The sequence below is a fragment of the Rhea americana genome, unplaced genomic scaffold, assembly GCF_003343005.1.
Source record: "Rhea americana isolate MKP2758 unplaced genomic scaffold, rheAme1 scaffold_16, whole genome shotgun sequence".
NCBI lineage: Eukaryota > Metazoa > Chordata > Aves > Rheiformes > Rheidae > Rhea > Rhea americana.
Genome location: NW_028185705.1, coordinates 5,491,626 through 5,518,560, shown reverse-complemented (window position 1 = coordinate 5,518,560; position 26,935 = coordinate 5,491,626). Strand labels below are relative to the sequence as shown.

Here is a 26,935-nt window from a genome sequence, read left to right as displayed (position 1 = left end):
GTTGAGCAAAGTGGGGCCCTTTGACAGTTTGAAGCCACCTGAGAGCTTGGGAAGCTCATCTGCAGAAGGGATGCTTTAGCCTTTGGGATTTGCTTAATTACAGCCTTGCACTACATCTGTGCAAATTCCCCCAGAGTTTTAGCTACAAGTACTATTCTTCTACACTTTTCCCATCCCGAAATTGCATAGTCATCATGTAGGACTGGAGCTGCTCTCAGCCTCAGGAGATAAGATCTATACCCTGCTGGAGAATTTTTCCTTAATATGGATGGAAAATAATCAGTGGGTGTCTGACATCCATYTTTGCCTACCTCATGGAAAAGCGTAGCCAAGGAAGTACAGAAAAAAACCTCATTTAACCCTCAGTGTTAGGCAGAAGGGGAAGGAGGGATCAGATGATGCCCGGCAGGTCTGAGTGGCTGCTCTTGGCTTTCCCTCAGCCTCCCTCCACTGCCTCCCATCACCTCTGCAACCCCAGGCCCAGCAGTCAGGTAAATCTGCTGTGGCTGCTCTTCCAGGCCTGTAAAACAGGAGGRTGGAAAAAAACATTAGGAAAAGTATGAGAAGTAGGGCAGAAYGGACATGAGGGCAGCAAATGACTGCGGATTAAGGTCTAAGCTCATTCTCAGATATACACAAAATGAGAGCTGCAGGTTATGAGGTATGCCTGGCAAAAATTTCTGATGGCCAAGAGCAAGAGTGGTTTGCATATCCCTCTGTGCTCTTGAGATAGTAATATCATATATGTCTGTTCCTTATTTTGTACATCATTTATACGGCTCATAGCCTTCTCTCTGCTAGTACTCAACATGGATTTTACCGGAATCCCAAATTCCCTTGCCATTTTGCAGAGCTAAAGCTGGGCACTTAACGTTACAACTTCAGAAACGTGTGTCACTATGGGAACTGCTATTTGCACCAGATACTTTGGAATGAACTGGGAACCGGTGGGTAAGGCACAGTGGGTCTGTGTGCGGCACATACCTGCACCTACCAGGCACACACATACATACATTGATTTTACCACCAACTCTTTGCATTTATTTGCTCCCTTATTTTGCTTCGTTAGACATAGATTGTGTAGGTTTGTCTGGCAGTGAGTCAGTTACCGAATCCCTTCTCAAAGGAAGAAAAAAGGAAGCTTGCAAAAYGCATCAAAGTAGTATAAATCACCATATCTTCACTACCTGAGGATCTGACCTTCTAACAATAGTCTTTTCTTTAGAAAGGTAATTATTCTATTAAAATTAATAGTAAAACGAATACTGCTGTGACTGAATTACATGGGATAAGCGTGAAGTACTGTGATCTGTTCTGCCATGCATCAGTAATTACAGTGTGCCCARCAAAATTTGCATACTTTTGCTTTTCCCTTCTTTCCCTGATATCAACCTTGGTTTACTTGCCTAAGCATTCTCCAGGGTTGAAGCTGGTGGTTGCTAGTGGTACARCAAAGAAGGTGTTTGTAGAACAGGGAACCCTGGAGTTTTAAGACAGCAGATGAAATTAGAATTTGTGATAYAACTTTGAGGTCACACTGCCTGGAGCAGTGACAGTAGCTGGCATCTCAAAAGAATGACTTTCTACAGAAGCAAAACACAGCACTTGCTCAAGTATTCACAGAYCTGCAATAGATTCTCTTTTGGAGAGAACTGGGCTCACCTGTTTGCACCAAGGTGCGTCTGGGAAGGTTTAAAGTTGACCTCAAAGAAGATAAATGATACCAGGATGAAAGGCAACTTTTCCCTTGTATACACAGGGACATGCCTCAGGCCAGCAATAGCTACTGCTTACCAACTGGAGGGTGGCAGGAAATAGTATTTTCTTCAGTGCTGCATGTACATGGGCCAGAAGTCAAGCATGTCCGTACCAGTTTCTGAAGACTAGAGAGTGCAAGCCAAGTGCTGCAAGGGGAGTTTTGCCCCACAGCTGATACAGCTCAAGGTGACAATTCCCCTCTTCCCATCCCTGTAGGACATGGGCCAAAAGCCAGCAGCGATATGGGGTTCAGGTATGTGACCCTACATAACAAGAAAAAAGCTTTTAACATGACATAGACGGATGTTAGAGCTGGAGAAAGAGCAATTTTTACATGCTTGTAGTCAGTTTGAGCATCATGCAACTTACATCCCTCCTCTGCCTCTCCACATAATAACTAAGACCAACCAACCAAGTAAAAATCCTAGCTGGTTCCCTCAAAACACAAAAGAAAGGAATGTGCAAAGATATGGGAGAAAACCAAGACAGAAAGATACTCCTCTGATCCACAGTAGCCTGGATCTGATGCCCTTTCAGGTCTCCTCTGACAGCCATGTACTGACCTGGCTTTGGTAGAYGGAGGAAGGAAATCAGTGGGACCGTGCAGGGAATTAAAGGGCTTCTGGAGAGCCCCAGCTGGCTGGATTCCTGTGAAGTTATTGCTTTTGTTAATAGGATTTGATTGTTATTAACCATATTAAGATGGTCACAGGCTCACTTAGATAGCTTATATATGAATAAATAATGACCTGCTGTGGTGATAGATGCAAAACTTGTCCCAGAGAATGAAAATCTTGTTCTCTCTTCCCTGAGACTAGCACAGCCAGAACTGCTCAAAAAAAAGGAACTTATGTTGACATATTTAATTAATACAATAATACAATGTGTTTTGTTTCTTTGGATAAACCTCACTTTTGACAATCCCCAAGCTAGAAGGCTGCTTCCTTTTCCTGAAAGAGTCTGTGCAGTGCATAGCCTAACCAGTTCAATGGAAACACCTTTTTCCCTACCAAGGAAACAGCTGACAACTTGGGAAAAGGTCATATAAACTTTAGGTGCAAGATACTGTTTTTAATTCACGTCACCTACCAGTGGTGTCTAGTACCTGAACAATGCTTCCTGCAAATTACATTCCTGTGAATATAAACAGTTTATTAAAACTCCCATATTAATTATTTAAATGAGGTTATAAATATTTGAGCAAGTCCATGCAAAAGGCACTCAGTAAATTATCATATTCTGTCTTTATTGAAAGTTAAATACAAAGTCTGAAGATTACCTTCTGTGTCGAAGACACTGCTGCTACCTGCCACGGCAAGGTCCGGGGTAAGAGCGTTATTCTAGCTGGTGCCATAAAATGAAAAGCAGCACCTCAAATTTAAAGAGAACATGAACATTTAGGTCTTAAAGTGTCATACTAARTCTGACATACAATCAAATGGAAGTGGGTATAATTGCACCTGCTCGTTATCTTGTGGGAGGAGCCATCAATTTCCAGCCTTGGCTTAGAGATCACAGTGGCAGAGCCTGAAGTACGGAGGAGGGAAGGAGATAAAGGTGCTGGAGAGAAGTCTGGAGCAAGCGAAACACGAACTCAGCCACACAGGTCGATTGATTGAGAAGTCAGATACTCTAAGTGGTACTGCAATGAACATCAATCCTACAACTGCATGGCAGATAACAAATCCCCTTGCATTGCTCAGGTTTATCTAGAGGACTGGCTAAAAAAGAAAAAATGGCAAAAATCTCCCAAACCACTGAAATTCTTTTCCACCTGAAATGAAGCCTCTRGAGTTCCAGTTTGGCAATGTCTTATAGTGATGTTATGGGTTAAGACTCACTTTGTAGASGATTCCTTCCTTTGGGTTCCCATCTTGGTGCATGCAGTTATGATGGTCTGTCAGAGATGTTACCCATTACAAATGGCAGGTGCCAATCAGGACCAGTATTAGCTCTGCAGAATCCAGGCAGCGTGTTACTAAGCTGATTCAATAGAGAGACACATTGCATGGTGATCCCCTTCACCACAGGCTTCCTTCTTTATAGTCCTGTGTTCAAGGAGCCTCTTGATGCAGACACTAGGATTTCTTGAGCACTTTGTAAAGTTAATTCATGGTCATGCAGGACAGACCAGAAGATATCCATGCTGCAAAGCCTCTGACTGTGAGCTTGTGATGGCTAAGAAAACCAAAGCACTCGTAAAAATGGATGTWGAGATGGACTCACCTCCAGGAGGATCAATGCCGCATATCCAGCATTTAGAGTTTTCCCAGTAATTTCCCGGTCCCCTGCTTCTCTTCTGCTGATGATCAGTGCTAAAGCAGAAAAATCAGATTCTTCTCRCCTGAGGACTACACCATAATGCCCAGAATTAGGGGACTCACTAGCTCATAATCTTTCCAATCTGATCTACTTTTAAAGTATCTATGGAAGTGAGCATTTAGAAATACAACCCAGCTATTTCAGCYTTGTGGTTGTTTTAAAGGGCTTTAAAAATAGGAACAAAAAAGCATTATAAAAGTCCATCTAAAACAACTTCTTGTGCTATTTGTTAGTAACTACAGCAATTTGCTGTATCTTCGTTTAGTGATGCATCTTCAGAGGGCTTCTATTGGATTACATTTTGCAACTGGCAAAGCAGATCATCTGCAAAACATTTTACACTAAAACGTGCTCAGATTTGGAAAAGAATTTGCACTGGGCCTGCTTGGGCTCCATTTACATTCACTTTGTATGAACATTAATGAGATCAGCTAGAACAAGGACAGATGTTTGCAAAAAATAAAATGCTAAACTGCTATTTGTAGTGATGAGACCATGTTTGCWGCTTCACCCCTAAGAATCATCCAACCACAGAGTGCACAGGAGACTCCTGCAATAGCTTTTCTTCAAAAGCACATCTTGTGAACCACAAACATAAGAAATAATGATCCTTCTATAACTTCAGGATTATTCATTCTGAAGAAAACAGAGTAAGGTCATCAGATAAGTTATTTGTTGGAAAGACTTAGAAGTGCAATCCAGGGATTCTTCTGAGGTTAAAAAAATTACTATAAATAATAGTGAGTTTCCATCTTTTAAAATACAACTCTGAGTTAAATTGAATGGAGGCAAAAGACAAGAGCTGTGCCAATATCAACACTGCTATGAAATTTCAAGTGCCCATTAATAGACATCTCAGCTCTGTAAAATGTTTCAGAGTAAGTAAATATTACGAGCACTGAAGGAAAATATAATCTTAAAGAAAAGCTTCTCAGTTAAGGTCATTTTGATATCCACTCATGAAGTGCAGTGTTTTTAAATCTTTCTGATATACTTTTATAATTCAGTGTTTGCCTATTCTCTTATTTTAAGCATACTGAATCAGTAATTAAGCTCTGATATGTAAAACAAACTGTTGTATACTCGATTCATCAATTTTTGTTCAATCTTGCAGTTCTTGTGGCGATTATACTGGTGTAGTTGCACTGAAATATCTCCAAATTTATCATGTCAAGATTATGCATAATGTAATTTATAGTAATAGCTAGGGATTTGTTTACCAAAAAAACCTTTCCTTTAATCTTTAAAAAAAATTAGACTTGTCTTACATTACAAAACAAAAAGACTGGAATGAATACAACACTTCTCCACAAGGTAATTATTGATTTATTAGAAGCAGTAGGCTCATTTAATATAACCTTTGAAAACGGTTCCCTCCATAAAGGTTTTTAAGAGGTGCGTTTTGAGAGCTGGACTACGGGGCTTTACGTGGGGATGTACTATTTACACCATAGGGCCTAGGAGCAACCCCCAACGCACGCGGGAGAAACGGGACTTTGCTTCTCTTCTCAGCAGAGATAATTACAAATAACCAAAAGGACAGATAACTGACGGACCTCCTGGCGACGTCTGCAGGCTCTGCCTTCTGGYGGCACCACGCGCAACGTCGCGCATCCCGCGCCAGCTCCCAGCACCATCGCTGGGACCGGAAAATCTCCCTTAGCTCATCGCTTGGGAGTGAACTGCAGCAGGAGCGCCCGGGCTGGTGGGAGTTTGGGAGTTAAACAAGCCCCCGGGCCAGCGCCGAGGGCTGCTCTCGCGGGCAGCCTGGGCGCGAGGTCGGGCGGGCTTCGCCCCACACCGCTCTGCCCCTCAGACCGCGGCGCAGCAGCGGGAAGCTAACGACAGCCGCTGCTGTCCTGCACGGGCGTCCGTCAGGTAACGGTTCGGCGCGTATTAGGCTGCAGGACGCAACCGGCAGAGTATTTTGGGGCAGAAGAGAACGTACCACGAATGTATTGCGAGGCTTTAGGTCAAGCGCGGATGGACTTCAGCGACACGAGAGGTATTTTGATCACCAGCGGTGGGCCAGCTAGGCAGCTCGACTACTACTGGAGCAGAAAAAGCCACACGTGTGCCGGGCGTGCTCCGAACAGCCCCGGCGGACCCATCCCGGCAGGCGCCTCGGTCCTTGAGCACGTCTCCAACCCCTCAGGAAGGGATCAGGCGCTCGGGCACGTTGCTAGCCCTAAATGTGCCAAAGCTGGTCAACCYCATGCGAGGCCCAGACCAACCACGGTACTCCCATCATTTTAAAGCCGCTAGGTTCTTGTAACAACCTCAAAAACATGACTTACTGTGATTCAGGAATTTTCCAGCTCCGATGACTGTCCTCCTTTCCATCCATTTTAAGGTGAGAATAGCAGGTGGCTTAATGTACTTTGCATCTCTCAGCCGTCTCTCTTCTCCGAAGTTCCTTGAAATCCAGGTTTTAGGACAAGCATCGCCCTTTTCCTGCTTGCACCAACCTCCGAACATTTCTGCTTTCGGGTCTTTTGCCACTTCTTTTCCCCACAAGAATTTCCTCAGCAGCAAGTACCTCGCTTCACACTTGCTATTACAGATAAAGCCCTGGATCCCCAGCCACATATTTCAGCACTTTTGAAGCTTTGGGATCCAAATCATGGTATTAAGCCTTAAGCTTAATAGATAGAGGACTTAAAATTTTTTTTTTAAAAAAAAAAAAAAAAAAAAAAAAAAAAAACTTAAAAAGACTTTAAAAGATAGAGGACTTCATATTTTTACAGGAAAACAATGACAGTGCAAAAACTTGCATTTTACAAGGAGTCATTTTCCCATGGGAAAACACAAGACTAAAAAAAAGCATTTTCTGTTGATCAATAACACATAATCATTTTGTGTATAAATTTCCACAGTCTCAAAGGAAGTATTTTCCTTATTTATTTATTTGTTTACAGGAGTCTTTTCTGTGGACTGGAAATAAATACTGTAGGATTTGTATACAAGCAGCAGCAGCATTTCAGAGCTGATAACTACCCAATATATTATGCATGCTTTGTTATGTCTTATTACTGCATTATATTTATATACATTTATTTATTTTCATTTTTTTTTCCAGAGAGTACTTTGCTGCTAAGCTATATTTCCTGGCACCTAATTCACCCAAAATTTCCTAATAGATTCTCCCACTTTCCCACTTAGAAGCTCATCTAGTGGCTTTTCCCTTCCACCTCGCTATGATGAGCCTCCTGGGGCACAGGACACCCATGCTTGAGCAAAGGGCAAGTTTTATAGATGCCAGATCTGCCCCAAAGCCCACACACACACACAAAAAAAAAGGAGGATTTTCCCCCCCTTTTCTTCAGTAGTTGTTGGATCACAGACCCTGAATGTGGTTCTTTGGTTTCTAACACAAAAGCGAGCCGTAATTGTTCCTCCTGGGCGTCCTTCTGCYGTCGCGAGGGAGAAGGCAGAGTAGCAATTACGCCTTTGGTTCAACGCGGTCCGTTCCCAGCACTAATGGTTGTGCGAGCAAACAGCTCCGCAGCGGCGTCAGCACAACAACAACTCATCGGGGATTTGTGATTTGTGCTCCCTGCAGCAGCCGGAGCAGTGACGCCGCAAAGCCACCCGCAAACCTCCGCGCGCCCAGCCCGTCCTCCTCCTGCAGCCAGGCTCCTCTCGCTCTCGTCCATTCGCTTTACTAATGAATTATTGTTAATGGAAAATTAACAGTATTTCCTCCTGCATGGAGGCATCTTCTCTGGTGGTGTGCTGGTCCTCAGCCCTGGCCTGAAACATATGCAACTACTCATAAGCAGCTTCCACTTTCTTACCAAAAATGCATAATTATGCTGCAGTTCACTGGCATTCCATTAAATATATAACAATAAGCTTAAGCATCACTGGGCTATCTAGAAGCCGTTCAAATAGGAGATAAATAACACTGCTGAACTGCACAAATCTTTTATCAGCCTGCTCTCAGCTTTCTTCTTCAGTGAGGGATGGATTTAGTTCAAAACTTCAGTAAGTAAATAGCAGCAATGGGTTTCCCTGATCTACAAAAGGTCATTTTCCCCCATATACGCTGGGAGGGGATTTTTCATCACCTGTATTCATTTTAACCTCCTGCATGTGAGCATTTCAGGTTTGCATTAGTCTCATTAACACTCATTAGCACTGGCAGGTTGCTTTCAAATGACCCCTTCTCTTTGCAGGCAGGTTATGTCAATCACCAATAAACTCACATATATACAGCTCTAAATAACCTGTTTTCTCAAGGCTTCTTCAGCCTTTCATTGTATGAATCAAATTTCCAGGTAGATATGCAGTAAAAGTTTGGTGAAAATATGAATTATGATCCATAACTATCAGAGAAACATGTCAAGCACTGGTCATGTTTGAGATCAGCAGACTGTGGAATAATTAAAAAGCCACCAACGCCATTTGAGAAAAATATCAGGAAGCAATAAAATAGAGAGGCCATGAACAAGCTGCCAAGTACACTCTGAGTGAGCTGGGACCTGTGAGATCCCCGGGAAGCAGCAACACAACCTGCTTGCCTCCCAAGCCTGACAACATCTGGTACCTTCACTTTTTATCACCTTGAAATTTGAAACTGAAAAGCTGTCATGGGCTGAGCTGTAGACCCAGATTTTTTTTTCCTCAATGAATTTTCCTGGCTTTTGCACTTTCCCAGTTACTCAGTGGCCGGTCTTGCACTGCAGTCGGGATTTCACCTGTGAGCACCCACATGGAAAACTTGATTGCTTGAAATTCAAAGTCAARGCTCAGTGACACCAAGTCCTAGGCTAATTCAAAAGATAAGTTATGCAAATACCACAGTTCTCCTTAAAGCTGGCATGATTGCGTGCACACACCAGGCTGCCAAAACAGCAGCTGGCTCTCTAAACAGCAGCGTGTGCTTCCCAAGCGCTCCGAGGACCTGACCACTGCCACTATCAATGCACTGATGGACATGCAGATGCACATCCATGCACCACCAAGGTGCCACCTGTGAGAAATCAAGCTCCTCCCTCACCTGCAGGTGCTCTCCAGCCATATGCCTAAGCAACACTTGTTTCCCAAGGTGCAAAGAGAGGGACATGGAAGCGGGACAAAGCTGGTCCCTGCCCAGCTAAGTGACAAGGCACAACTGCCCCAGGCTGAACTGCCCGGGAGCTCGAAATCCTCCAGCAGCTTCACAAGCTATTTTGGATGCAATCTGCTCCATACCAGACGGTCTCTATTCAGCCTAAGATGTCAAGCATAGGCTTAAGATGAATCCATTTGCTGAACAGCGATGGATTTCAGCTGATGCTTAAATACTTTGCTGAGCTGGAGCCTTACATTGGTGACATAATATCCAATGAGGATTTTCTAAAGCATGTTCATCATGGTCCAAACTATTTCTTTCCTAACAGTTAATAAGCTTAGCTTGCATCCAGTGCTTTAAAGCTTCCTAGCAGCACACTGACATTGTGTAATTTTAATGTCACTACTTATTATCACAGCACTATCATTGCACAGTCCCAGTGCAAGACCCCAGTCCTGTAGCTGTTGCACAAACACAGAAACAAAACAGGTCAGTCCAAAATTGCTGCAATATAGTGTAGCAAATCAACAGGTCAGTAAATAAAATAAGTGGAAAAATCAGGACAGCAACAAGGTGATTTACTTACAGCAATAGGAAAGTCACAGGCAGAGCTAGGATTAAACAAACCTCAGGAGTCTGGTTCCCAGGCCATTAGCCAACCCTGTCTATTAGTCATATTATTAGGAGAGATGTATACAACATACTTCTGTCATTTTTCCAATTTACCTAGCAGTATGCCAACTGTTAGAAAATGGCAGTAAGTGTTTTTTTCCACTAGCGAGTCTTTCCATTCTGCTGAATTAGCACCCTTTTTGCTGGTTTGTACAGATCTTGAAAGGAAATTCTTCAGGGATTCTTTGCATCTAATCTGCCCTTTCCTATTTTATGTGTGTATTTTAATGCAGCCCACAGTTCTTCAGACACTTACTATGCTTCCAAAAAATATCCTATCCTGGCTCCTGAATATATTGCAATGAAAAAGCAAGAATTCTGGAAAGGAAAAAAAAAGACTTTAAATTCTCCTTTCTGCACCAATGAATTAATAAGATCAAAAAGTTCTAAAAGAAAAACAACATGATATTACTTTAACATTAAAAAAAAACACTGCAGAATGGGATCTGAAGCAATTTGGAGATACAATACATCATTTGCCAGACAGATTGCACTATGCTTGTATTTTAAATAAGGAGAAACTTCAGATTTCCCAGCATTAAGAGAGGTCTGTTATCGAAGTCCACTAAGTATTACATTGGGTGAGCATTAGATTGATGCTTCTAAAATTGAGTCCCTAGCCTAATAGACTCCCAGTAGAAAACATCCTGTATTTCTCCTAGACGGCATTATTCAATCTGAAATCTTTTGTTTCATGTTGATATTCTTTAGCTTATCAAACTACTGCTTTACAACTCCCAGAGTAAATGATATCTCCGTCTGTGAAGTATGTAATCCTCCAAACAAGATGTTCTTCGCTCCCGTTCTGTCCTCCTCCTCCCGCTCCCATAGTTCATTCCGCACCACGTGGCATCCCAGTAAAACAGGAGAAACTACATGTCCCATTCAATTCTCTGAGTGTGCTTCATAAGGAATAGGTGAGCATGGGGGTACTCTGATTCTAGTTTGGATCAGCTTTTTAAAAAACAAAACCATCTAAAAGATTTTACCTACCTCTTTGCTATTTCCATCGCCTAAAGCCTCCATCAGCGCAAGTCGCTCTCCCAGGGAGTTTGAACTTTCCTTTAATCTAATCCATTTAGAAAATGACTCACAATTTATTGAATAAAGTGCAGAAAATTGATATCTTTTCATTAGGCTGACAGAGTCCTTTTCACTGCTGCATCTGTGAAATGTGTTCGCTATTTAGATTTTATTTATATCAATCTTCTGTAGTGGGAACTAGATTAAAATGGACTGCCTTGCACTTACCATAAAAACTTACCCGTTCTGCAGCGAGCRTCCTACTGCTTTTGCAAACAAACTCTCCCTGTTATTCCTTAGCATGACATGATACCTGCAAYCACGAGGAAGCATGATTTAATATCTCTTTTCCTTTATATCCTATTTGCATATAAAGGTGTACTCTATCACAGGCAAAAAGAAATAGCTGCTGTGGCTTTATAACAGCAAATCCAGATGCAATCTTGCAACTTAATATATCACATTTCCCCTCAAAACCATTGAAAAATGCATGATGATACTTTGCTCTGCTTTGCATGCTTCAAGGTGTTCCATAAACATGAATTAAAGTTGTATGTTATGCTATGAGTAAGGTCAGACTGTTACATTACTAAATATAACATATTTAGTCATATATAGCTTATTATATTAATTTCCTAAATAGAGATGCAAAGATGTTAAACAAGAATTGCATCCGTTTAAAAAAAAAAGTGTCTGCATTTTTTAATCTATGCTTGAGTAGCAAACATGATACAATTCAAGTGCTTACGCTTTTTTGGGCTGCACATTTTCTCCCAGACTTTCCTCCACCATCTCCTGTTGATCACCTGTAAGAGGGCAGTTAGTGGCAGCTTTGAGGGACTGAGTAGGTGCAGTTCAATGCAAGATCAAGACGACTGAGAAACATGAACCTCAGCAAGTTTGGGAGTTTTAACAAGTGGGGAAATTTTAATCAAATAAATTGGATATCTGCTTTCCCCCCTCCCCTAAACGTCACTCGATTCAAGGGGAAAATGACAGGATGGTTAATATTTTCATGTTGATTTGATCTCAGTTTAGGTGTAGATGCTTGAGGGTATTTGGAACATTGTTACTGCAACCCTGTAATATGAAAATTTGTCTCTGAAATTTGAGGGGAAATTGTCCTCACCAGCTGCCATCATGCAGCAAAGCTTTGTGCTCCAGATGACATACAAGACCAAGTCAAATCCCAGTCTCAACCTTTACACAAACTGAAAAGGTTCTCATGAACTTTGCAGGCTGAAGCCTGCTGAATTCAGTCTAACTTGGAAGTTCCCCGTAGCCATCCATGGCTGTTGGGAATATGTTTGGGAATACATTCRTTTTAAAATGCAATAGTCACATAAACACTAGCAAATATAAGCTATTCTCTTGCTCATTCCCTATATGCAATGTGATCATCAGATYTCTTATCTGTATTTTATTTCTCCATTTGGTACACGTGACTAGAAAGTGTGATTTCAAGCAGAAGCATTTTTTGTGTTCACTTAAGCAGACTAACAAGTTTAAATGTATCAAGTTAAATATTTTTTATCAGAAATTATTTTTCTATAGCTTTGCAARCAGAGGTGAAGAGTCCAGCCTGAACTGGAAAAATGTCTCAACATTTTTTGAAGAAAACTATTTTTCTTCCCAGCTCCATTAGCTGGATGCTTAGAGTTTAATTATTCCCATAAAAGATGCAATTATTTTTTTTTGGGGGGGGGGGGTGGAGAACTCGGATATAACCAATCCCTTGTTTAAACCAGGAAGAGCTGAGGAAAAAGCAGGGGGGAAAAAAAGAGCAAAGCTGAAGTAGTCAAGCCTCTCTTATATCACACCCTTCTCCTCTCCACATGGCTGAGGGTATCTGTCTGAGGGTATCCRTCTCTGTAAAGGTCAGTCTTGCATGAAAAAAACTCAGTACTTCATGTATTCCCCAGATAGCGAGCAAGAGCACAACGAAAATCACTCCGACACGTTACAAGCGTCTAATTCAGCGTGATGCGRGCGTTCGCAGCCCGTGGCGCCTGCYGCCTAACAGGAGTCTGTAATTCTCCTCTAAAATTAGCAGTTCAGGTAGCAGAGCAGCTCAGGTGCCTCAGATCCAGGCAATCTGGCATGCGGACGTGCCCGAGGGAAAACGTCTTAATTTTAGCAATCCTCTCTCACGTGACCACTTTAGCGCATTTCAGAGCCACGAGCCTATATGGAGTGAAACTAAACTGCATTACCCAGGGAACGCTTCCTCCCCCCCCGCCCCATACGGGGATACCTAATCTCAAACACAGCAAACCGTGAATCATTTTAAAGCTTTTTCCTGCCTCTGAAGTGAGTTAGAGGCGTAAAACTTTGAAAACAAGCAAACCTCCAAGGATCAGCAGTGCCCAAGGAAGGCAACTGGTCCTAAAGATTAAAAGGCTCTTATTACAAGTGAAAAATTGCAAACACAAAACAACAAAAACAGATTTTCATCAGGCTTCGGCACCCCTCGCCAGAGCACRGTGCTGAGGACTAAGCCATAGCGAGTTTTGCAGTAATGCAAACTGAAAAACAGAAAACAGCCTCGACTTTTCAGTTTTCCCATTTAACCTTGCATCCCTAAACTCTTTCCAAGTAGGGCTGTTGAGATCAGTATCAAATTAGTCACATCCACATGGGTCTTACGGTCTGCATGGTCTCACAAGAAGTTATTGCAAGACAAACGATCAGGCAGCATCTTTCCTAGCCAGGTGGGTGGGAGATTTTGCAGGGATGAGCTCTGTTCTGATAGTATTTGATGTGAAATCAGGGCTCTCAGATTTGTTTATACATATGGTATAAATCAAACTAATGTATAAAAGTGGTCACATTTATTCACTCAGAAGATCGAGCTGGCATCAGCAAGCCTTGGCTGGTTTCCGCTGCTAGCAACATTAGTGACTGCTCCATTAGGAAAGTGCAAATGCATTTGCTGCGCTGCCTTTGTGACTATAATTGTGCTGTGATCACCAATTAATATGTGCACTAAAATCCACACGCTACTAGTCAAATCAGTTGACATTACAGCTCAGTGGTCACTTTGCATTTGGTTTTATTTCAAGGTGAATACCCAAATACTTGGGCTGCATTTAGGAGCAGCTTCAATAAGTGACTGTGTCATTTTAATCTCAATGAACAATATTGCTTCCCCATGCTGCTCTGTCAGTCATATTCATCTCCTATCTGTCTTGCCTTATAAAGTCCCTGTACCAGGGCATTTAGTTTAGTGCTTTTAGCACCGAGCACTGTAGGATCCCTTTCCGTGCCTATTTAGTGCTTCTGCACTGCTACTAATAAATGATTATGATCGTTGCTTCTGACTCCACTCATACTCTGAATGCTTCACTGGTGTGAGGGCCAGTTTTTGGCAAAATTTGGCTTTTCCGCTTGCTCACTACACAATGCATTGCTGGAGTGCAGAGTCAGCCCTCACCCCATGTGCTATTTTGTGCTAGCCAGCATAACCCACCAAATGTACTGACCGTATACCATTTGGATCAACCACATATCTCAACAAGGCAGCAGTCTGCTTTGTCTCGGTTATTTTAGGAACTATAGGCTCACCTTTTAGAAGGATGCATTAATCACACTTTAAAGGAAATAGAAGTGAATATAATGAATGTACATGTTGACCTTTTTTTGCAAGGTTTGCCAGTCTACATTAATCATCATTATTTCCCAGAGTTTACTAGCAGCTTTATATAAAAAATCAACTTCTTTACTGGGCACATGACATAATTTTGCATTTATTTAATCAATCTCAATTATTTTCAGGATGTGTTTCTCCCCTCTGTTACACTCCTACCTAAAGGATATGATATTTTGGCTTGGTTTAGGTGTATGCATAAGTCTTCCTTTTATAGAATATACATCTACAGTATAACACACACATTTGTTAGTCTGCAGCAAAGCAAGTTGGATAGGAAGTCAAGGCAGTGTTCAGGAGAAGAGGGAATTAGGTGTGGCCACCAGAAGCATGTAAAGCTGCTGAAGGTTGACCTGCTGGCAGTAGTTCATTTTTCATGCACCCCACTGGAAAACCCGTGACAAAATGCTTAAATTGGAACAGTCCGTGAAAAAAAAGGCAATTTTCTTTTTAGAGCTAAGATCAAAGGGGAACCATCTGTAGCAGTTAGGAATAGCATCACGGTCTAGTTCAGGTGGGATGACAGCAGGTCTGGTAGGGCAGCATTATGGGCATACCTGCACATAGATGACAAACATACATGTCTTTGAAGACACGATCACCTAGAGCCTACCTTGCCAAAACCAAAAGTGCAAGTCAAAATGTACCAAAAACACGAGAGTYTCTCTTTTGGGCCTTGCTCAGTCCTTTTCTTCAACCATCTCCTGTTCTCCCTTCCACTTAGAACCTTCTCTCTCATGAGGAAGTGAGGTAGTGTCTGAAAGTGTCTTATACTCTCGGGTTTTTCAGTGTGGTTTAGTCACGTGTGAGAGGTTAGAGAAATAGTCTCTTATGCAACTACTTAATTCACAGACGTGCAGATGAAGCCAGACTTACCAGCAGCAGCAGCTATGTCTTTGGGCATTTCCTTAGGACTTTGTCTACAGGCATAGACAGATTACAGTCAGATAAGAAAAAAAAAACAAGACCTTAAATATAAACTCTGAAGTGTTCTTAAAATCAACACATGGACAACAGGCTGTTTTCCAGTGCTGAAATATGTAATACAAGGTTGCCTGCTGCTTCAAAGATATCTTATGTGCTTGAAGCAGATATGCAATGAGATACAAAAGGGTTAATCACCCTATGACATGTGAGAAGCTTTGACAGTTAAGCTTCATGAATGTAACTGTGAAATTAATTCTTACCAGGGAAAWCAAGCCACAGAGCCGCTCATGCACCAACTACTTGCAGTTTCCAAGGTCAGTTAGAGTTTATCAAAATCCACAGACAAAAAAAATGCCACTAAGATATAGTTAAGGTTATAGACAGATACCAATTCCCAGGCAGAAAAACTCCATGAAGATACACTCAAAGTTGTAAACATATGTGCCAGTGAAATTCAAACAGCAAGATCCAAACACTGATTAAGAATATTAAACATTTGGAAACTAAAAATAACTGCTTGAGACAATATGCTTGATATAAAATTGATTATGGTGTTTCAGTTATCAGTCCAAAGTGGTACTGCTATTCAGCATTACCCTCTGTTTCTTGTTGTGGAACTCCTCACCACAGGATATTGGGGAAACTAAAAGCCTACATAGGTTCAAAAACTGATGCAGAGATTTGTGAAAGTCAGCTGTAGGTATTAAAAGCAAAAAATTGTCATTGATTCTGAAGGGTTCCTTCAGCCACAAGTCGCAAAGACCTGGAGAATATTCCAGGGGAAAAAAAGTTACTTTAAATTTGAGACACTTATACACATCCATGAAGATCTGAGACTGGCCACTTGCAGCTAATTTCAAGTGAAGGGTTTAAAATGGACACTCTGCCTCTGCAGTGCAGTGTTGGCCTCTTAACATGTTATTTAATTCARTTTTCATTTTCACACAGCTATAAACATTATCTTTTCTCTTTTAGCTTCAATAGTGATTGGGAAATGGTGGTGCGAGATGGAGCCTTGCCTAGAGGGAGAGGAATGTAAGACATTGCCTGATAATTCTGGATGGATGTGTGCAACTGGCAATAAAATCAAGACCACCAGAGTAAGTCCTCTTTCTGTCTGTGCCCAGGAGGTATTAATAGGAAAGAGAACCACTAAGATAACAGTTGATCCGTATCTTTTCCAGCATCATGCCTGCAGTTGCCTCAATGATCGTTGCATACTTCCACAGCTCTTCCAAGCTACCTCTGCATTAGGAGCTCYGTGAGCCATTTGCAGCTGAGGCTTTGAGCTGAAACTCTACCCACTACTTGCATTTTGGGTCTTATTTCAGGCTAGCTAGCTCCAGCCCTGAGCACGGCCCTAACTTACCCCAGAGCAGGTATTAGGCACGTTCCTGCAGTACACCTTGCACTTCACTTTGAAAGACCCCAGTTTGCCCACTCTGATGTTACTCTGCAGCAGGTGGGGAGAACTAGGAGATTCAATCTAAAAGGCACTCAGAGGCAAACTTAAAAAGCAAACGTAATGTAAATGCAGCCCTCACCAACCAGGTTGCTATATCACACCCTGCCCCCAGGAGCAAAGCCTATGAACGTACCCTGGAGAGGCTGAGGAGTCAGGTGACACGTCCGACAGGTCGCGATGGCTAAGCTCCTCCCGCTATGAGACTCTTCGGATTGAAAGAAAAGAAAGTCTTTTAAAAAGTATTCTAGCTTTGTTTTTCTATTCAGCAAACGTTTCACATACATCTTTGTCAAACTGCTACCTATACCTGTATTCGACAGTTTTAATTTAATTGTTTTCATACTACGATTGATTCCTCCCCCCCCCCCCAAGAAAATTTAACACTTGGAATTCAGAACATGTTTTTGTATGGTTGAGATTCTTATTTTCCACAAAACAGACAATATCTTTTGAGACTTGCTAAATGGAAAAAAAGCAGGGTGCTCAAGAAACTTCTGCTGATTAACAAGTTCTACATGCAGGTACCCAACTAAAAATTCACAAGAACATCACATTTAGTGTCATAATTTCCTTACTTCTGTTTCCTATGTTCCCAACTCCAGTTATTTTTCATGTCTCCGAGGCCTTTTGTTGAAGGCGGAGATTTTAATGCAGCTCTTCTGAATGCTTTTCCTTCCCRAATACGATTTTATCCCAAGACAAGAATGATTTGTATTGCAGATTAACTCTGTTTCTCAAACATCATCTTCCAGGAGGGCTCATCTAGCCACCTCACTAAATTACTAAAATACCAATTAACATAGGAGGTTTTCCTTGCAGCAAGTGGCATCTGAAAACAGGATGCACATAACCACTKTGCCATCTCTCAGAGCAAAGCGTGGAGGGGCCAACCACGATTCACACTGACACAATTTCTTCCCGGAGTATCATTGCTGCAAATCGCTCCCCGCTCACAGCTGCTCTCCACTGTGCTGGAACAGCCTTCAAAAACTGTGCCCTGCTGCACGTTCCTTGCAGTGGAACCAGAAAACCCCACTACTTGTCCTGTTCAGTGCAGCAATGCTTTTCTTGATGAATTAGGGGTTTAAAAAGGAATAAAGCAAGATTCAAAAYTGATGAGCAACATGCAGAATTATGCTATACTGCTGGGATTTATGTGATAAAAGTWGCACAAACCCAACAACACTAATGCAGTGCTCCTGAAGTCTGTCTGGAAATTGTATAACTTAGGAATCCCCTTTGTTTCTTCTATGAACCTGTCCTGCCCTTAGCTCCCCCAACCCTGATCACATAAGCTAGCTTTTTGGCAGTAGCCTGCATCTAGAGGTGATCKCTAGAAATTTAACGGCTTCGTTAATATTCAGATGTATGGTTCAATCTATTCAGTATGCACTGTTGTACTTCATTTAAATTAAATACTTACAGAAGTGAGTGCTCATAACTGAAAAAATATTTCTGTCATTTACCCACAGGAGTTATTTTAATTAGCTTGAGAAGGGAGTACCTTATGGTGCTGCTTCCGGTAGGATTTTGCTTTGTTGCTTCAAAATATCATTGCAGACCGCAATTGGCAAAGGCAACATGACATGATGTGCTTAGCAACTGTCTCTTGCATTTTCTAAGCAAAAAATCCTCCTTCATAATCCCTGAAACTTTGCTCGAGTCCCTACTGCTGCGTCAAGTATTACTCTATGTTTATGTTGGTAGACAAGCAATCGGATCCAGAAACGGGCAATTATTTTCTTTGTTTTGTCATTTCAGATGGCATCTGAGAAAGATTACGCTATAATCTGTACTGCCCCCAATCCAGGCTACAAGATTAGGCCACACATCTCTGATTTTATATAGTTAAAAAGCAGAAGCAGCAATGCAGATCAGTCAACATCCAGGATATATATAGATGATTATCTATAGATATAGATGATAATCACCATAGGGTGATTAGCCAAGAAACTAGAGCAAATCACCATAGGCTGTAAACACTTTAAGAGTTTTTCCTTCCACAGAAGTCAGGGAAGCAGCTGCTCAACAGAAATGGCAAGGAAAGCATTCATTTATAGATCACAAGATTAAAATATTTATTTATATATTCTTAAATGCTCACAATATATTATACAAAAAGGTGCRTATGCACATATAAATATCTATGAATGCATATATATGATGTAGTCTTGCAGTGTACTATATTAGTTCATGGCTGGTTCTCCAAAGGGATTAATACTGATTATTGGTAGATGGACATCAGATCCAGTGAAGGCTTCACCAGCAASACCTGCTTTCCTACATTTTTATGCATTTATTCCTGGATTTTGTCCTTTAATGTAGCTCACTAATGAAGTGGTTAAAGCCAAAGATGTAAAGCTCACAGCCTCCAAATTGATTTATTTTTCTATTGATAGAGCAGGTGACAAACACTGAAAATAAATCATTTGGCAACTCAATTGTTTGGTCCTTTTTTATAAAGGAAATACATAAGCACAAGTCTCAAAGCTTTCCTTGCAAAGCTTAGGCTCTCCCCCTTTGTCCCCAAGGGAAAAGCAGGCATTTCTTAGCAGCCACCACTCATCTCATACTACAGCAAGCAGCCCCTGAAGTGACCGCAGCCCCACGGCACTGGCCACTGCTCCATCGCGTGCGCAAGTACCTGCGGCAGCGCATCACCGAGCAAGAGCTGCTCACCCTCCCTGGGAGGGAAACAGCAGCATCACTTGTCAGCAGCAAACCAGGAGAGCAGAGCAGAAACTGGGGGAGGGAGGGAAACAAAACAAAAAAAAAGAAAAAAGGATTTTATTTATTTATTAACTGTCTAATCAGGTTAGTAAGTCAAATGATTTTCAGTTAAAATTCTCCTCTGGAGCAGTGAAAAAAGCTCTGATTTTGGGATAACAGTCTGCAATTATGAGGTCAGCTGGAAGTAGCAGAGCACAAGGCAATAAATATCTCTTGCAACGAGTTATTGCTGCATTTCATCATATCGCCAAGTGCTTAGCTAATAATTTGTAGTCCTAATTTAATGCTTGAGCCTGCTCATATTCAAGTCAATTCGAGTTTCTTTGCTGACTTAATTGTCTGGCGAAGGGCTGGAGCCCTCGTGCCATTCATCTGCACRTATCAGTGCAGAGAGGAAGCAAGAGGAGAGCTATTTTTGCTCCTGATTAGGTCATTCTTATTTCAACATCCTAAAAAAAACCCTCTCGGCAGCAGCGCTTCCTCCTAAAGCCATTAGTGCGCTYGCCTGGATCAATGCCGGTGTTTGTCATAAGGAGCGATGGTTTTACAGGCTGTTGTGCTACGCAGGTTGGACTATCTCACCCGAGGTGACTAGATAAAATCATTCAGACTTTCTAGTTCATTTTGAGGTCTCTCACACCCCTCTTGCATGAGAGTGTGAGGACAGAACCCAAATTAACCTGAAAGCTGCTTCCACCCACATGTCCTACACCAGGAGGAGCTACCACAGCCAGCCCAAGCAGGGGAAGGTCRTCAAGATTTTAACTCTTGAACTATCTGATTAGCAACACAACACGCCATGGACTGCCCAGGTCTTTCTTTCATARGATTTCGTATAACTGACTTCATGCYTCCCTCCTGCAGATCCACCCGAGAACCTAACAGAGAGCTGCCTGCATGGACACGGTGAGAGCCCGGCTGGCACGTGAGGACACACTACCAGAGGTTTAAAGCCTCGCAGCATTTACAAGCCAAATGGATTTCTTATTTGCACTTTGACTGTTGACTAGATAACAGTGGCTTTACTGTGTGAAAAAGCATATTCTGTGGAAATAACGCCCCTGATTTTTGACATCCTAAAAGCAAAGAAAACAGTTCTTTGGTAAAGTAGAAAACAGCACTATTATGAGCTTGGATCTACAATTTACTTTATACCATTTAAGGTGTATATATATACATATATATATAAATATATGATATTTTGAAATAAAAGCCTCACTCTTCAAGAAATTGAATACTACCACACTGCTGCAGCTGCTGTAGTTTTTTTTAAAAAAAACACACATGTTCTGGAAGATCTCTAACTGTTTCAGAGGGAAATCAGGCAGCGAAGAGGCAAAGCAAACCCRCTGCAGCACGAAGACATCGAGAGCTCCGTGAATCAAACCGCTGCAGCATCCCGAGCTTCCCGTCCCCTTCGGCGGAGTATCAAGGGCGTTTCGTTGTTCCACTTCGTGTCCTGGAGGCTTTTCCCCTTGTGCAATACTAGCATGCTGGCTCTGCTTATGTAACCATACTCGATACTTAATTGATATCTAACAATGATAATTCTATCCTCTTCTGAGAAAATATTTTTAGAGCTATTAGATATTCCACGAAGAAGAGAAGGACAACTACTGAGTGAAGTACAGTATGTATTAAAGTTTATTTGGCAGAGTTTGGTAGACTCTGAGCTCCCTTCTTATTAAAGATGTGCTGTACATACAATGTCTTCAGGCTTTGTATAGCGCGTAGAGACCATAGTAAAAACCCAGTAACCAACTCCAGAGCTTTGCGTTGTTCACTCACTAGTTCTTTGAAACAAAGCTACATCTTGTCGTTCCACGCAAGAGGGGGTTTACTTTTTTTAATGAGCTTATTTGCAGTTGTTGAGCAAGCATTTAAGTTCTGCGTGGACAGTGCAAGCACACGGACAAGGTGCTACGGCCTGTGCGTGCTGCCGGGGCACCGGTGTGGCCACGCACGTGTGTACAACAGGCCGGGCTAAGTCGCATGCCGAGCACTTGCCACCAGCTAAAAGTACATGCACGGATGCCTCCACGGCACAGCAAACGCGCGAGTCCATGGTCAGCGAGCTGTGCCTGAGCCCTGCTTTTATTTCAACAGYGGTTCCTTCTGGTTTAATTTTAATGTTTAACAAGGTGAGTTCATCTCAGACACAACGCTCTTCACCCAGCACGTGTCCCAGGGACACGCAGCCTCTGCCCACGAGCGCTCTGCTCCCCCAGCTCCCGCTAAGCGAGCGCTGCGCCCCGTGCAGCCGGGCCTTTGCACCGCTGGGGAAAGATCAGRTCCGAGGGCTCAAACGCGCAAGCCTAGTCCATGTTTAGTGGATTTAATCGTGCAGAAAAGTGTCTTACTGTCACACATAAGGTCTGCTTAGTCTAGCCCTCAGTATGCATGATGTTACCACATTAGCAAGGAGAACAGGAGTGCAGAACTTGTTGTAACCAGTCTAGCTTCATTTCTTTAATATTTCTAATTTCCTTTCACCCTACTTTCCTGTCTCACAGGACCCCTTTGGCCATGCTAATCAGTTTTAATCCAATGCAGAGCAAGTGCTGAAGTTGTCAACCCAGAATCGGTCAAAATATTCCCGCTAACTTTCTCTCCTTCAGRGCAACCACTTCAAAACCTGATGTTTCAAGAGGTAGAAATTTGTCACTGTAATTACATTGTGCATTAAAGCAGCTACATGACATGTCATGCCATATTCCATGCAGGTTTTCTATGCTGGTCCCTGCCTGGTGCTCACAGTTAAAATGGATATACTGCTTCCAAGAAGCAGTGCTATTACTTCTTTTTAAAAGGATGAGACTGAAAGGTGTCTTTAAAAAAATTGTTTCTCTTCCATGCACAGAAAGGCTGAAAGAGGAGCCCTGCCACCAGTTGCAGGTCCTGCTGCTTGGTGACCAGCCCCACTTGTGGAGCTGGGGACTACCATGCCAAGAGCATGGGCCAGCCAGCTGGGCATCATGTATTTGATGTGCCCCAGGCACATGTCCTTAGCCTCACCTTCTCCATTTGGAGAATCTTCCTAGTATGAGCTCAGCAGTTCAGCTCCAGGCTAACTCACCAAGAGTGAGAAATTCCTCCCAAATCCCTAGCATTTCTCATTTTTACAGAAAGCAGCACTTTTAAAAATTCCATGACTATCTTGAGCTAAGAAAGCTCTTGATGAACAAGAGCTTTTTCTGCTGCCAGGAGATGGAGAGATTAAAAGCCARGAAGCATCATCATCTCTTTACTGGTAAGAATCAAGGCTCACAGAGCTGAGTAACCACTCAAAAAAATCACTGTGGAGGGTTGCAGAGAAAGCTAACATGGAGCTCCAGTTTCCATATTCACATCTGGTGAGGTTCTGCAAGGTATCTCACGCACAGACTAGCACATGGCCTTTTGTGTGCTTTGCTGAAGCTCAAGATGTCACAAACGGGAGTATTTACCCCATAGCTGTRTATCTGACATGGCTCAAAGGGAGTACATAACAGTGCTTGTGCCCATGTCTGTGAAGCGTCTATTGAAATGGGAAAGTATTAGACTTGCTAAAATATGAGGAGGAAACGTTGTCATTACCGCAGCAAAGTTTTAGAGGTRTTTATGAATTTTTCGTTGCCAGTAGGCAGTCTCAAATATCACAGMACCAAATTCAGTAAACATCTGTGTCTCTTTGAAGTTATTGCAAAATCTGCTCATGAAGTGCAGCACTGAGAAACTGCTGTTTTAATTAAAGTGTTTTAGAGGGGAATTAAGGCCTTTGCAAAAATAATGACTAATAAAATGTGAAGTCAGATTAAGAGCCTGGCACAGCTAGCCTTCCTTGTTTCAGTGCACCAGATTGAAAACAATAATAAAAACATCAACCTGCCTGGGGTCATGATGATCTTGTATTTCAGTGATATGCACACTAATACACTGTATCCTGGGAAGATGTCGCTTGTTTTTTCACCTCAGCCAATGAAATCCCAGTATGTTTTGGTGGTGAATTGAATGGGTCCCACATCCTCATGAGTGGAAGTCATGCTGTTCTTTGCGTAACAAAAATGAGTATTTACATCAACATAAGAGGAAGTTCAAGTTCCAGCTTCCTACCAGAAGCCCAAAGGGATTAAGGGGGTGGGGGAGAATCAAGTATTTGTAAATACTTCAAAGATAAGCTTAGATTTATGTCAGTGTTTCTTCAGATGTGTTTTGTAAATCTAAAGTGTACAAGTTGGGAAAAAATCTGAGAATACAGCAGCTACCACCTGCCTATTAATTCAGAAAGTCTAGATTATGTACTTCTGTCCAAAAGATCTCCAGTAATAAAGAGTTCTATGGTATGATTTGATATTGCTTTGAATATGCTATATTTGAAGAAAATGTGACCCATAGAGAAATAGTCCAGCATTATGACCAACTATGAGCAGCATGATGTGCACACCAAACTTGGCATTACACAGAAAATCCTGTGTATAAAATAGTTTATGAGTGATCTCTTTCARAACTATTGATCAACCATCAGCAGATTTTACAGATACTTTTGGTGGTATATTGTTTGTGTACTCTCCTATTACAAAATAAGTCACCTTGCTAACTTGCATCATTTGCCACTGATACTGTATTTCTCATGGTCACTTTGTCAGAAAACAGTACTTTTCTGCTTCACTCTATGGTCCAAATAGAATTAGAGGTGATAGAGARGTTGTGCTGGACAAACATTTATTGACTTGGAAAGCACATCCATTTCATCTGAAGGTGGCAGCTTTTTTTTTTTAAAAAAAAAAAGTGGCAAGATGACTATTGTGGCATAATACAAGCTATACAAGCTTCTCTAGCATTAATACCTTAGTCACATCCCAGTAAGCAGGTATTAAAGCTTGCCTGACAAAGAAATGGGTCATGCTTCTTTGCTCAGTATTCTACTTTTATCAGAGAAGAATAAAAATACATTCCACAAATAATCTTTCAGATAGATGGAAGGGGATATGTGTACATGGAAGTTGGTTTAAGGTTGTCAACACTTTAGTTCACTAGTTTGAATTCAGATCTAGGCCTGACACATTTATATTTTCTTTTCTGCAATACTCACAGTCAATACACTTCACAAATATCTATACTTAATAAAACAATGCCACTAGGAGGCAAAGAAACAGAGCRCTCTGCCTCACAGGTAGGAATCAGACTCAAAAGACTTGCCCAAGGTTACACTAGCAGTGGTGGCAGAGCCAGAAATAAGACAGGCCACCTGGCCGCTCAGCCAGCATTGCAGGTGGTTCACCTGGACCATGAGGTTTCGTTGCCAGCAGATCTCTGCTTTGTCTTCATGCAGCAGGAAGCAGGATTAGGGTACCACAGTCAAGATGGACAATCTTGGGCAAGCACTGGCTGCTCAGAGCTGGCTCACCTCCTGCAGCTGGGATTTGGAAACCACTGACCCATGGAAAACCACCACTGAGCCTGCTCCAATACACCCTGCTGCCCATGGAACGATGAGCAGCGAGACAGGATCCCACACCACTTCGGCTCTACAGCTCCTGGGCAGAAGCTGCTTTGAGCCTCCTGTGTCAGAGCAGAGACAGGACAAGYGCAGAACTGGCTGTGCTTAACCATGTCAGACTTTGAACTACAGCCAAGAGTGCTCTTTTTGGAGGTCATGATTTAGAGATGCTCATCCAATAGAAGGGGGGTGTGTGCAAAAGTTTAACATGAGCAGAGATAGCACATTCTCTAACACAAGAGCCAGCCAACAAGAAGCACAAATAACTTGTACCTAACTGAACACATGGGCACCACTGACAAGGGGTAGGATTCTACAGAGAGAAACTAATTCATGGGAAAACACCATCATTTGAGACAAATTTGTTTGTGGGCACATCTGTCAGGATTCTTTGGTAAAACTTCATTGTGGCTTGATAAGTATCTCTTGCATGCAGCTCAGAAACTTGTAGAAGCCTTTCCCAGGTGTCAGGCCTACATATGACATTTTCATCCAACCTAAATTGTCAAATTATTTTTGATTTGCCACCGTGAGGCAATGTGGTCAACTTCATACAACCAAAAGCAAATATTTACATTTGAGCATCAGGTTATTGACCTGTTTCCGTCTATTTCTTGCCCACTTTTTGCTCACAATAAGCTGCTCCGTTTCAGATGGCTATCCTTGATTCACATCTGAAATGAGGGCTACAGGCTCAGACAGAGCCAAAGCAAAATACCCATAGCCTAAAATATTAGGCAGTGGAATATGCAATTTCTTTGTCCTACCTGCCATTCCTCTTCATTTCCTCTTTCATTTCATTCTCATTGTCTCATCCTCTCTTTTACACCCTGTAATTATTTTCATCCATCACTATTAGTCCTTTATCACCATGACTGACCCACAGACTAAAGAGAAGCAGCTGTGCTGTCAAAACCCAAATCAGGGAGCTGCTCCCCCCGCCAAAGGCAGTGATTTATGTGATCTTCATTCTTTTCCTTTTTCTACATACTCTGGAAGGAGAGATCCTGACCTCACCACAGCTGCTGCGCCTGCAGCTCCCAGTATTTGTGCTGTGTACACCAGTAACCTCCAGCTCAGGGCCATGGGGTCCATCTCAGTCAGCTGCCGGTACTTGATTTGCAGCAGAGCAGTTGGTTGTTGTCTCCTCACCTCCCCTGAACCTGTCCTCTCTTTTGTATCTCGTAATCCTGTATGCCTTGACCAGAGCCAAAGACTCTGCACACTGATTAGTGTGGAACTGCCATTAGCTTTTACCTCTGTGAGAGGAAAAAAATCTAGGACTGATGGTTTAATCAAATTTTTCTGGACTTGAAGAATGAAGAACAGACCAAGTTGCTGTTAAATGTGCTTGGATCTTGGATCCCAAGTTACATAAAGATGCTGTTTTTATTTTTTGGGCGGAGAGGGAAGGGGGGGGGAGGAACATCACTGTTGTTGCTCTTTCAATTACATCTTTTTTCTTCCTGAAGGATTCCACTAGTCAGATTGRTAGAGATAACATGGTATCTCATCTAAGGCAGTCCAGACTATTACAAGCCTGGCACCAAGTCCCTTCAGCCCTGTTAGCACCTCCAATATCCTGATGTAAAAGAGCAACAGTCTGGAAATGTTACAAGCTGAAGCCAACAGGGTGTCTTACCCTTGCTTCARAAAAGAACGTTCCTTTAAAGTACCTTGAGGATAAAGCATGAACCTTCAAATCATTCTGCAACCTGAAGACCATCAATACTGAATTAATGCTGAAGATGAACTAAAAATCTTTAAAAGACAGAAAGYGCTTGGCTCTTAGTGAATTCAAAGTCCCTAGTCAGACCTTCCATTAGCTTTGCTACTGAGATAGTAGCTGATGTGTCA

General features: G+C 42.1%; 1 protein-coding gene across 2 annotated transcripts in view; it reads left to right on the top strand.

Moving 5' to 3' along the window:
- Positions 1-20,481, top strand: part of TAFA1 (TAFA chemokine like family member 1) — a 219,958-nt gene extending 199,477 nt beyond the window's left edge. For both annotated transcript variants that reach the window (XM_085299998.1, XM_085299999.1), the window contains 2 exons: positions 16,380-16,504; positions 20,464-20,481. In XM_085299998.1, coding sequence (XP_085156124.1) covers positions 16,380-16,504; positions 20,464-20,481 — 143 coding nt within the window. The remainder of the gene's footprint in view (positions 1-16,379; positions 16,505-20,463) is intronic.
- The last annotated feature ends 6,454 nt before the right edge of the window (positions 20,482-26,935 follow it).